The 13,113-nt window shown below is 38.5% G+C and overlaps 1 protein-coding gene across 1 annotated transcript; it reads right to left on the bottom strand.

Annotated features, from left to right (window-relative positions):
- Window positions 1–3,279: 3,279 nt before the first annotated feature.
- Window positions 3,280–12,053, bottom strand: LOC137261369 (microfibrillar-associated protein 1-like). Its single transcript, XM_067799110.1, has 10 exons — window positions 11,671–12,053; window positions 10,029–10,263; window positions 9,291–9,420; window positions 8,493–8,558; window positions 7,707–7,837; window positions 7,024–7,132; window positions 6,479–6,639; window positions 5,744–5,903; window positions 4,468–4,557; window positions 3,280–4,102 (listed from the first exon to the last, which is right to left on the bottom strand). The coding sequence occupies exons 1-10, from the start codon at window positions 11,735–11,737 to the stop codon at window positions 3,929–3,931; spliced, it is 1,323 nt and encodes a 440-aa protein (XP_067655211.1). The 5' UTR covers window positions 11,738–12,053; the 3' UTR covers window positions 3,280–3,928.
- Between the last annotated feature and the right edge of the window lie 1,060 nt (window positions 12,054–13,113).

Raw genomic sequence — 13,113 nt, 5'->3', positions numbered from 1 at the left:
ATATCTAACTCAAACAATATTTATACGAAAATTGTTTACAAATGTATAAACCAGGTCATGTCTTAATTTGGACAAACCATAGGGCCATATTTTAATAGTTCCATACTAAAAAAGCGATCTCTTTGTACCTTTCGTTTCACACTTATGAAGTGAAATAATTACATACTCATAAGAAGGAAAGTCTATATCCTACATGAATATTCAATGAATATTCAGGTTGTAAAATTTTCATTTGCGCTAAATTGATGCCAGACAGGAGCGCGAGTTCCTCACAATATGATATGTAGTAAAACCGTCTAATTGTTGATATATTCCGGACACTATTTCAGTGGTAAAACCATTCATTTTATGTTTTGTCTAAAAAGTGTTGAATTCTGACACAGACACCGAGATCTTTTACACACTGAGTGGACATTACGTTAGATATAGACTAATCAGCAAACCAGTGTAGTCTTTTCCCGACGTCACAAAAAGCACAATACATGCCATGACGTCATCTGCAATGTGACATTATTTTCAGTTATTTCATTACATTATTTCACAACAGATGTGGCTGTTACTCTGTTAATAATGATGCAAAATTAATCAAAATACATCTACACAAACAGGAGAATATCGGAATCTAAGAACTAAAGAATGTATCGGATAGGGCCATCCAAATTGCTATTAGCTTTCTGATGTAGGACATTGGCATCTTTTCCTACAAATTGTGAAACTACCAAAAGGTATCCTCTCACATTGGTGAACTTTGTACTGGAATAGTTTGGTTCACTGTGAACAAAACATAACAAAAATATAATGTCCGTATCCAAAGCAAATTCTCGCCTTGTTATCTGAGTTACATTGACTTAATGTAAAGCATAGCGGAGTTACGCCCCCTTATCTTTATACGTGCATGACCTCTCTGTCGACGTTTGACGTCATAGATGAAAATCGATTTTTTTTTACATTTATTGCGGGTCATTTGTATTTTTATTATGACGTAATATATTAGCTCATAAATCCATTTCATATACACTTATTTATGTCGTTCAGATGTCAAGATTTTCTTCGCTCACACTTTCCGTAAAGATGCCAAATTATAAAAAAAAAATCGTAGCCGAGGGCTTTTATCGGTGCACGATAAGACACGGAGAAATTGACTGTTTTTAACGCATAGAACATTTTGGACAACATTTAGCAGTATCTATTCCTCAAACCGCTGAGATAGTTACTACCAACGGACAGGAAAATTAACATTTTATATTTCCGTGTGATTTTATAACCATGCGCAGTTTCAGGATCACGCAAGCGCAATTCTCGCACAACGAACACTTTTCAAACCTTATGAAATTGTGCGCCTGAAAAGAAAACTCGGCATCCAGGAATCATCACGAGAATAACTTTAGAGACTTGAAAAACTTCTCGAAAAACTTCTTAAAAGAAATAGTGCGTGAAGTAAAGAAAGTAGTTCGAAAAAAATAGCGATTCAGCGAACAACTTCAGTAACAAACCAAACAAACAACGCGCTATGTTTACTGGTTAAGTAAGGTGAGACAATAGAACTGTGTGTGTGCGTGCGCTTGCGTGCTTGTATTACATGTATTCGCGGCTATGGTCCCCGTCAGAATGACGAATTAGAATAACAAATTAGGTTGATCGATTATTTAAGATAGCTGCACGTGTGTTCATTCTTGTAAACCAGCCATTTCAACCATATCAAGGGAGTTTACATTTCCAGTTATGTCAAATAGTAATAAATGAGTGAGTTTAGTTTTACTCCGCACTCAACAATATTCAGCTATATGGTGGCGGTCTGTAAATAATCGAGTCTGGACTATGTGTCATCCAAGTCAGAGAGCCTGACCCCCCGATCCCGTTAGTCGGTCTTACAAGCATAGTCGCCTTTTATGGCAAGCATGAGTTGCTGAAGGCCTATTCTACCCCGGGACCTTCACGTGTCATATTATAAAGTACACTTTAAGAACCAGCCATTTGTCTACCTATAAACATCATTTATCCACATTTTTAAGAAGAATCGGCGGTTATCTGGGGCCAGACTTAGCAGTGAACTGGGGAACTATACACAACAGGGGCGGTGGGGTAGCCTAGTGGTTAAGGCGTTCGCTTGTCACGCCGAAGACCCGGGTTCAATTCCACAAATGGGTACAATGTGTGAAGCCCATTTCTGGTGTCCCCCGCCGTGATATTGCTGGAATGTTGATAAAAGCGGTGTGAAACCGAACTCACTCACTATACACAGCATATGGACGCTATTCTTTGTCAGTTGGGGCTGGCAATGCAATTTAACATCCTGTGCGGTAATTTGGCACGACGCTCTCTCTCACCACCGAGGTGGAGAAGATATATCTGGAAATCCAATACGTTTGCGCCAGCAACAATTACTCTATACTATCTCCTCACAGATTAAAACGTATTGTGATGTTCTGAAGAGTATGACTGGTGATGAAAGCATGCAGTGTAATTTCTCCATATAATAAAGTGGTTTGAATTTATACCATGTCAGTGTATTATAATTCTTAGCTAAATGTTGTGAGTAACCCGCATATCTGGGATCACTGAAAATAAAAGCAAGCTGAACATATTGATACTGAATGTGCAAAGGGACATAACCAACGCGTATTTCAACAATTATTACTTGTTTGCTTTGGGATTTCTAGGCCGCGGACAGCTGCAGTCTGTAGGTAATTGAGTCGGGATCAGACAATCCTATGATCAATATCATGAGAATCGATCTGCACAGTTAGGATGCAATGACGTTTGTCGCCTCATATCGCAAGCATAGGTTGCTGACCACCATTTCTCCCCAATCCTTCAACAACATACACCCACAGCAAATACGTATTTCATAAGAGTGTTGCTACCTAACAGAGGGTAGGCCCCCAGAAGAGTGAATGTTTTCCATAACTTCTCACGGCCTGTATTTTTTTATAAGTGAGCCAGTAATATCATATCTAATAGTAATCCAGTAATATCATCAATATCATGGCAGTAGACATCAAAATGGGTTTCACACATTGTACCCATGTAGGGAATGAACCGGATCTCCATCGTGACAAGCAGACACTTGAACCATTAGGCTACCCCACCATCCCTCTAAAGAAACTGAAATTACTGTGATCTTGTGCACCCATTTGACTGGCTTGTCAGCTGTGCATCTCGTACAAACTTGATCACTATCACAGACGTCATAGATGACAACAATATATATCAATTTTGATCCATACAGACAACATAAACTACCAGAGTACCACAGGTTCCAGGAGAAGAAAACACACGTTTTACGTCTTGTCTTTTTATTTCATACAATGTATGATAATGTTATGTACAATGCTTGATTATTAAAATGCAAACGCTTCATTTACAAAAAATGTAAATACATGTAATAGGTCCTTGTGAATTCCCTTGAGAATCATAACCTGTCCCGATTTCAGTCAAGAAATCAGGAGTAGAGTAGCTCAGAAATATCTCTTCCAATCTTACAAATGCCTTCGTTATTCATGATCATGACTAAAACGTATGGTCGGTTCCTTGACTCTCATACCCATAACTATATATTGTCAACTATTATTGCTGTGAAGTGGTCTTTACCCCCACCCTAAAATGTACATCCTGATGAAAATCAACATAAGCCCATTTGAAGAAATATCGTACAGTACAAGACATCTTTTGACAGGCTTCTTTTGGCCTTGACGCTGCACTATAGGTTGTTCCAGTTTCACAACACATCTCCTCTCATGTAATCCTGTAGATAAGGTCAGGAACACAATGGCCACTTCTCTTCAAAGGGCTCATTTGTTGTTAAACCCCTCACAAAGATATATGTATCTGATCTCAACCACGTCCTTTTCGACCCAACAAAGACCACATAACATACTATAATGGCCTTAAACAGAATGCAGTTAAAGCTCAATGTGCAGAGAGTCTGTTACTTCCTCTTGACAGTGGGTTTATCAAAATGTTGCTTCATCCCGCCACCCTTGGCAGCATGGAACTTGAGATTCTGAGCAGTGTCAGATATCCAGGGGGAATCAAACTGAGTAGTGTCCTGGTCAAGTAAGTGTGTGTACTTCGTCCGACCTGAACGACCAAAATTCTTGACCTGCAAACAATAGCAAGGACATCAGTATCACCTACAACTGTAATACAAGCAGTACTATATCCACTGCAATGACAGTGTCACTAAGGTATGGAACATTGTTCCAACTCTCAGTCAACAAAGTATGACACAGCAAAATATGACAGAGCAATTTTGATCAGCAGAGCACAGTACTAAATGACCAGTTTCCAAATGGATACTATGTCCAGCACTTCAACCCATTTAACCTCATTAATACTCAAACCTTCCTATCTAAGTCTGCAGCAGCAATAAAACACAAAAATATATTGTCTACTAACTGTCCCGAAATGGATGTCTCATCATAGTAAATCTGACTCTATTGCAGGGTTGACAATCTGAGTACATACCTGCATGACTTTAGGCAGGATAGTCTTGTCAAAGTGATCCTCCAGCGTTGGGGCAGAGAAGTCTCTCTTGAAGACACCTTCATCATCATCCTACAACACAAACATAAAGTGATATAACAAGGTATTGATTCATAATAACAAGATTCATACTATTAAATGAGAAACATCCTTTCCTTGGATATTCCATGTATCATCTGTCACTGAAAAGTGTAGGTTCCTACTGGCACTGTTAAAATAAAATCTAATGCCTGAAGACGATGAATGATTCATTATGTATTAATATTTGTACAGCCTCAATATCCAGTTCAACTGATCAAAGGCGCCTTGTTTTCTCTCAATCACTGGATGGCCATCACAATGGCACATCATATTTTCAATCTCAACTCCCTGAGGTTCATACAACTCTTGCTGTTCACTAGGTGCACCAAGTTAATGTGGCTTTCCCATCATAACAAGGTAAACATTTACAGCAGGGTGGACTGGGACACATAGTCACAGTACTTTGTTTTAGTTTACAGCAAGTTGCTGTACACACAACTAAGTGCTTGCACATATTCCTGTGGCTATCATCTGTCCATTTACCAAGGGATTTGTGTGTTCTTTTGAGTGCACAGGATTGTGTACTGTACACAAAGGGTTGTGACAACTCTGAAAGGGTCTGTATATCTAAGGTTTTTGACACACAGTCACATGGGCTCTGTCCCGGCACCTCCAAGCTCCCTTGACTACTAGACTGGCACCTTAGATTGCCCACCCCTTTAAAACACTAGTGACAATGACCCAAGTTTTAATGCAGGTTTGAGCAATATTCTACTTATAATGTGATGTGTCACATTAATATGGGACAAAATCCAAAAGTGGTGTCAGATGTTTTCCATTTTGTTGAAAACGAGAAATGGTATGGATCAGACAAACCAGAAAACATAATCAAGGAAACTGGGAATCAAACTCATTATCAAGGGGCACAACTCTACACATCAAATTACAGATTTAGACAACAGACCCATTGGTCAAATAAGAGCACAAACAAATAATTATTTTCTTTTCTGCTCCAGTTTCAAGTTATAATAAATAGGTATACCCCTGCTAAGTATATAGCAAGACCTTTCAGTTCAATAGAATTTTGAACACCAGAAAGAGTAGTATCTTAAGCTTCTGCTTGTACTTTGAATACTATGAATAATGTTACTCAACCCTGATTATCAATCTGCATATTGTGAGCTATAACCAGCACAAGTCCTGTCCAAGTGATGCAGTAACAATATCTTGCACTGACCATGAAGAAGGCGCCTCTGTGGTAGTACTTCTGCAGGAATTTGTACTTCCCCTTGGGAGCCTTGTTGGTGACCTGGCGGGGATTGTTGCGGAACTCCACACGACGTTCCTCCTCTGTCATACCTCGGACCTTCTCAATCTCAGTCTTCTCCTTCTCAGTGCTGGAAATACACACAAAGTTACAATCACATTTTCTAGCCTGACACTGCAAATGAGTGTTTCTGGATTTTGCACCTTGGCTTGATAACGATAAGTCACGCCTTCAGTAATCAGTTAAAAAAACATATTAAGACTTGGTGTTAAATTTGGGGACTGCATTTGAGAGGTTTATTTTAGTGTCAAATATCTGAAATGTCTCAGTAGTCCAGTGACATGGAATCCCCTGACTACACTATCAAAGTTCACTATTCACCATGTTCTTTTACCAAGGGACATCACTCCCAACAAATAAATATGAGAAATCTTAATTCAGGCCCAAGGGTCTAGAATTGGGGGCAATGGCCATTTTCAGGCACATGGGGTGTATTTTGCATGGGTTTAAATTCAAGAAATCTTGGTACGAAGAGCTGTGGGTGATTACATTTTTACAAATATTACAACGGCAGATGCACTTTTATGAGCAGGTACCCTCGATCTGTGGACTTGTTAGCAGACACTACTGCAAGAAATACTCTTTTTCATTAGGTGACAGTGATAAGAGAATCTCCCATTAATCTCTTAAACATCCAATACTTACTTTTCTCTCTCTTCTCTGTCTCGCTTGAGTCTCCTCAACTCTCGGACCTTCCAGCTCTCGTATTCCTCCTCATCGTTCTCATCATCTGTGGGCACCAGGTCCAGGGCATCCTTCATCTTGTGCTGTTCCTCCACCTCCCGTCGTGCCTCGTCCTCCACCATCTACAGCAACAGATCAAGTATATTCAGAAGAAACAAGAGTGCAATGGATAATTAGCAATACAAACAAAACTCTGCACACATTGTGCAACTTCAACTTGTCTACAGTCTGATATGTCTACCACTGCCATTATGAAGGCATTGTCTGCAGATGTTTTGGGTCTGTTACGCCTTCAACATTTCAGTGTCTAGAACGTTGTCTTGTGTCTACGTCTGCAACTGACCAGAGTCTGCAATATCAACAAGTATCCAGGGTCTGGAACTGTTCAGGCTTCAACATCTGCAACTGTTTTATGTCTGCAATGTCTGCAACTGCCTAGTGTCTGCTAAGTCTCTAAAACTTGCTTGCAACTGAACTGATAATGTGACATGTGTTAACAGTCTGACCTTGAGAGTCTGTTTCCTCCTTTCCTCGGCCATCTTCTTCATGTCCGTCTCATGGTCTCGATACTTCTGCTCTTCTCTCTCCTTCTCCTGGATAGTGATACGATCTCTCCTGAAGGACATCACACCAATAACACCATGACTACTCAACTCAAACAGATCTACCCAGTCAACATTTCAAATACACAGAACAAACTACAGAATACTGGATACATACCAGCCATATTGCTTGGTGCCATGTCATCCTAACCCTAATCCTAAACTTAAACCTTACCCTGAGCCTAACTAAAAGTAAACTCGCTTTGCAATGAAGGTATTCTGTATTCTGTAGTCTTACTCCTCATTCAGATATGTTTGTACCATAAAAATAGTTCCCCATAATCACTAAAGGTGTAAAAGTTTCCTCAAATTACCAACTATTTTGACTTGTGCATTGTCTTGTACAGCCATCCCGCCTACTCCCCCCCCACACACAAACACACAAACACACACACACACAATTTACACCTGATTCAAAATCCTGGGCCTAGATTTTCGAAGCTCTCTCAGCACTAAGATAGCTGTAAGTTAATGATAATGTATGGCACTTACGACTATCTAAGACCTAAGACAGCTTTGAAAATCTAGGCCCTGGATAAATAGCAGACTTCTAACACAAGTAAAGCCGACTGAAGGTTGATGCATACTTTCTGACAAAGACAGGTTTCAGCCTTGGTCCTGTCTCCTCCTCAGAGTCTGTGTACTCTTCATACTCAGATGACTCCTCTTCACTTTCTCCCTCGGACTTCTCGTCCTCACGACCCAACACCTCCTCTTGCTGGAAAAACAGAACTTCACAATATTTTCGACAGCTTTGTACCGGTTAGACATTGCCATCAACTGTTTGCTAGCAATTTGATAATTTTTATAGTAACTAGCAACAGCAAAATGTGCTCTTTTGTTGATAAGCTGATTGCTTGTAAAATATGAATAAGATGTCACTGGATTGCTTAACATTAAGTTTTTCACTAGTTCAACGAACATGGCAAGATGTCAAAAAAATCAACTGTAACCACCATCTGCATTTGAACTGGCACTAAGTAAGATCAGTGTGTGAAATAAGCCTAAACCCAGCCAAACACAAGGGTTGACAACTTCAAAATGCTACCAGCCCACAATGAATTTAACCACACCTGTCAATCCCAAGAAAATAACCAAATTGTTAGTTCATGCTTTGAGCTTGTGATACGATAGTTCAGTGTTCTGATTTGTCAAGTATATGTCAAGTCTAAATGTAATGCTCAATTTAAAAAATATGAATAGATTTTAAAATATCTTGAATTTATTCAAGTTTTTACCAGAACAATGGGCTGGCTAACTGTTAATGTAGACTCTCTCGGGCGGTCCCATGGACCTTAGATTATATACTGGTAGGTTGGTTTCAAACATCATCATATATGTTTCTATGTTAAGAACGTCTCTCCTACACATACCTCCACTTCATCTTCTCTTCTCTGCAGCGCCCGCTGCCGCAACAAAGCTCTACGGCGCTCAATTTCCTGAAACGCAAGAAGTTTTGCCATTTTGTCATAATCAAAACACATCTATCTACATACAACTTTCATTACAGTTAACTCTGACATTACTATAGAAGAGACCAAAAATTAGTTCATACTGACTGAGTTAATATTTTAAGTCACATTGGCAGCACTTCAGCCACATCATGTCTAAAACAAGTTAACATACATTTATGATAAATGAACAAAAAACATAAAAAGATGTTGATGAAGGGTAGTAAAAACAACTAGAATATCACAAACATAAAGGCGTAAAACTAACATGTAAATCTAAAACTATAGACAATACAATATAAACAGGCTACCAATTGCCAACAACTAAAGGTAGGTCACTAACCTAAGGTGGGGTTACAGCCTTCATTATGTTCATACTGAATTTTGTACCACCAATTCATCGGAATGTTTTAAAGTCACCATTAGATTCTGCAGTGCGAAGTGACAGCATTGACATATCACGCACATCTTCTCATTTTTATTTTTAATGTGCTACCTGCTTACATATATATGTACCTCATATAAGAAACTAGTACCATTTCCAAACACTTCCCTTGCCTCATTAAGATGCCAGAGCCACAAACTAAAAAGTGTCATTTCTGCCTGTCATCAACTTTTCCATGCTCACAAATAGGATGAAACACATGTTATGACACATGAACAGAATTATACCATAACTATCAAATAGAAAGATTGGACACAAGTAATCCCAGCTCTTACCTCATCATCTAGTTCCTCCTCTTCCTCACTGCTTTCTTCTTCATCCTTACCACGGCCTCGATCATCATCATCCTCAGACATATACTGAATGATCTCAGGTTCGATGACCTCCCGGCGATGACGTGCAACTCTGTGAGTATGGACATAGAGTTAAATGTGTGCAAAAGTGTGAATACCATTTCCAATCAAACAGACAAAATCTTGTATTATTAATAATATTTACCATGTTTTCAGCCATGATTCCAGTCATATCTTCACAATGATCAATGAAATATTTGGTTAAAACCAGTATTTTACTCACTTCACTGCCCACAAAACTTGTCATATGCTTGTAAAAAATACAGACACAACTTACTGTATACAATGCCAACATGTTCAAGCTAATCTGCATGGTCGTCGTCACATATGGCAATGATGATTGGTGGACATCACACATTTTACAGATAAAAATGATCTCTCCATTACAGCAGTGAAAAGTTTTACTCTACAACATGGTTCTATAGCATAATTAATCTGACAAACTGACAAAGGCTACTGAAGATAGACATTTTGGACCAGGAGTTGTGAAGAGGGTCAACACTAATATCAGTTGGATGATTTGGGTTGATTAGTTCATTCAGCACGGTTCAATGATTGACAGAACTTGCAAATATGAATTAATTATTTTTATACAACAGCCAAATTGTTAAATAAGCTAGAAACATATCACATATACAACATCTCATAAGCCATATCAACCTGTCATCTTCATCGTCACTATCATCGACCACTCTTTCTTGCAGACGTCTCAGTCTTCTGTCTTGAATTTCATTTGCTGTTGTTTCTACTTCTTCAGTTTCCTCAACAACCATTTTCTTCTTTTGTGCAAGTTCAAACTGTTCTTGTTCTTCATCACTGCTGCTTTCTGGAGCATAGTCTGGCCGTTTACCAGTCACATATCGTGTGACCTTCACCTTCTCCATAGCAATGTCGCCTGTGTGAAATAACAAATGGCTTCAAATTCTTTGGACATGTTTGACAGGACATGGAAGAAGTAATCATTACATTGCCCATCTGTTTTGAAATAAACATATGTTTGCAACCACAACAAACATAGGTATGGGCAAAGTGTGTCAAAAAAAACCTTCTCAAATTGTCACTAAACACTTGGTTCACTTGTGATATTTAAGAGTTTAATATAGTTAGTGAACAGTCTGTTCCTTGCCCTTGTCAGCTTGTTTGTCAGAAGCAGATACCCAGGGAACCCATCTCATTCACAGTTTTTTAGTTCATATACCTTCTTATGCAAAACAGCTGGTTTATCATATGTGAATGTATTGGGAATTGGGGCTTAAAAACAATTTTTTTCACATTAACCAATGGTCATTTTGATGTTATGGAGGCAGCTCGTGGAGGCTGATGTAAAATCACCATCAGAACAAAATGAGTGAATTTAGCTTTATGCTACATGTATTCATGGCTCTGGCATGATGAGCAAACATATTGCCCACTAGGCCAGCCACCACTCTCCCACATCGGAAGAGTGTTGCAGTAGAAGAACTATCATTAACCTGTAGTTGACTATCAATAATATAAGCAATGAACGGCACAGCTACAGCCAGACAATTAAAGGACACAGCTCCAGTGCTGAATTATCTCTGTATTACCCACTAAACAAGGATTAAGGGCTCTTTGACTGATATGATTGTATTTACTTTTTCATGCTTCCATTGCCATACAGCATAGGATACCAATCATGTCATTACAGCTGCCATAAACCAAAATTCCAACCATGGATCATTTGCACTGATGTACGGCACTTTGTGTACAGGAACTAAAAGGTTAAACCTGACAAAGTTAGGACATCACTGTTGTTAAGTCATGCTCTGTTACATCCTCTCTTGTCAACATAACATAAACCCTGAATCAGTTGGAAACTGAGACTTATTTCAAAGAATTTAATACGAGCATGTTCATGCTCAAACTAGGAGCCAAGTCAGTGGCCTTAAAATTAACATGTCCTGGGATTTGAACCACAAACCATATCTCTAGTTTATTGCCTTTAACTAATCGGCAGTCTGTGTGATGACTCCAGTTGTGTTACGATAAGAGTTACGCCTGTATCCCCAACCCCAATCAAAAGCCAAAATTACAAACTAACATGCATACCTGACCCTAAATATACATTCGATAAACTAGAACAGATATAGAAAAATACAATCAATGAACTTATTTCAGTGTTGGAATATTACACCGGGGAAGGTGGAAATATTCTATGTAAAAAGAGAGGTTATGTGCGGAACTCTTTCCCCTGTTACTCTATAGTATACCCACACTTTTTACCTGACTTGAGCTTTTAGATGCTATGAATGAACATCAAACTGAAAAGAAATATACGTACCTTTTTCATTCCGAATAGGAATGGCCCCAGCTGTAGACTGGATAGGAACTTTGGGTCTGTTCGCCATTGTGACGTTTCAGTTACTTCTAAGTGAAAAGTTCACTGCTGATATAAAACAGATCTAAACCAAGAGAAAAGAGAAAATGTATCTTGCACGACAAGACAAGTATACGGCGCTTCACGCCTCTCTTCAGTTACACCTGACCTCAACGCATACGGTCAAATCCGAACGAGAGAAACTATTTTTGGATATATTTAGACATAATTAAGATATGTGGTATCTCTTCAGGACAAAAGGTAACTAAACGACAAACATCAACTCACGGACGAGTTAATATTTAGCGGAAGTAGTGAGTTGCCTGCCCTTGGAACATTTAAATTGTGAATTTGTTTTCAAATTGAAAAGAAACAAAAATCATTTTGGGCATAAATTATACATGCACACGTCTATAACTATGAGATAATAAACAATAGTTAATAGTTCAAATGATTGTTTCGACAAAATATAAATATCCCTCTAACAGAGTGGCGTACTTTTCGCTTATACATGCCTGACTAATGAGAATTTCTACTACATCCATGGACTTAGCCTTCTGTGTATCATATGTTTTCATAATGAATGTTCATTATATGATCCATACACCAACACGAAGTGCTCCTCATAATACAGAAATTGATTTCAATAGCTTTCCCTCGCTCCTCCCGTCCTTCTGTAAAACATCTGAACATGTTGGATACATTATACCTCTACACATAAACATTTCAGTTGGTGTTTATACATTCTCAAGTATTGACGTTCCTGTAATCATGGCGGAATATCCTAGATTTGGACCTACCACCAGTCGGTCCGGGTACTCTAGTTTCAACATCATTGAGTGGAAACGTGGGGAAAAGGTACAAGGAAGTTGAACAATATTTAATAAAACCAACTAACATCCGAATAGTAAATGACTGGAAAACGCTAGTCAGTGGCAGCATACTTACAGAAACCAACAATTTGCCGTAAAAAAACTCATTGAATTGCTTTTTGATGAGACCGTTTTCATGTATTCATAGAGAGAAATTGTTACTGGACATATCATGATATAAACCTGTACTCCTCCAACGACAACAAATTGATATGTTGTCTCCTTTGACATTGAAATGAAGACTTATCCAGCCATATCATTATGTATCATCAATATAGGACCGTCTGGACACCATTTACAATTATAGTCTTTGATTATATTTCTTGAAAATAAATAATGCGTGCTCGAATCTAAGTACATAACTCGGTGAAACACGAACAATCTGTGTCCTCAAGGATCGTATCAATTTTAACTTAAATATCGATAAAATATTTCGTCTATCATGAAAATTAATGTATGGTTTAAAATTCTAATTTTCTCATGAAAAATTGTGTTAGCTATTCCAAGTTTCTACAACAGTTCGAGACGACTTAGT

Source organism: Haliotis asinina, chromosome 14 (assembly GCF_037392515.1).
Source record: "Haliotis asinina isolate JCU_RB_2024 chromosome 14, JCU_Hal_asi_v2, whole genome shotgun sequence".
NCBI classification, from domain to species: Eukaryota; Metazoa; Mollusca; class Gastropoda; order Lepetellida; family Haliotidae; genus Haliotis; species Haliotis asinina.
This window is presented reverse-complemented; position numbering and strand designations above follow the sequence as displayed.

What these genes read in the sequence shown, in the direction of transcription:
- LOC137261369 (XM_067799110.1), bottom strand. Translation starts at nt 11,737, where the DNA reads ATGGCGAACAGACCCAAAGTTCCTATCCAGTCTACAGCTGGGGCCATT. An exon ending in TCCTATTCGGAATGAAAAAG is followed by an intron (nt 10,264 to 11,670) that starts GTACGTATATTT and finishes TATTTCACACAG; the next exon opens with GCGACATTGCTATGGAGAAG. An exon ending in ACAGAGGCGCCTTCTTCATG is followed by an intron (nt 4,558 to 5,743) that starts GTCAGTGCAAGA and finishes TTTGTGTTGTAG; the next exon opens with GATGATGATGAAGGTGTCTT.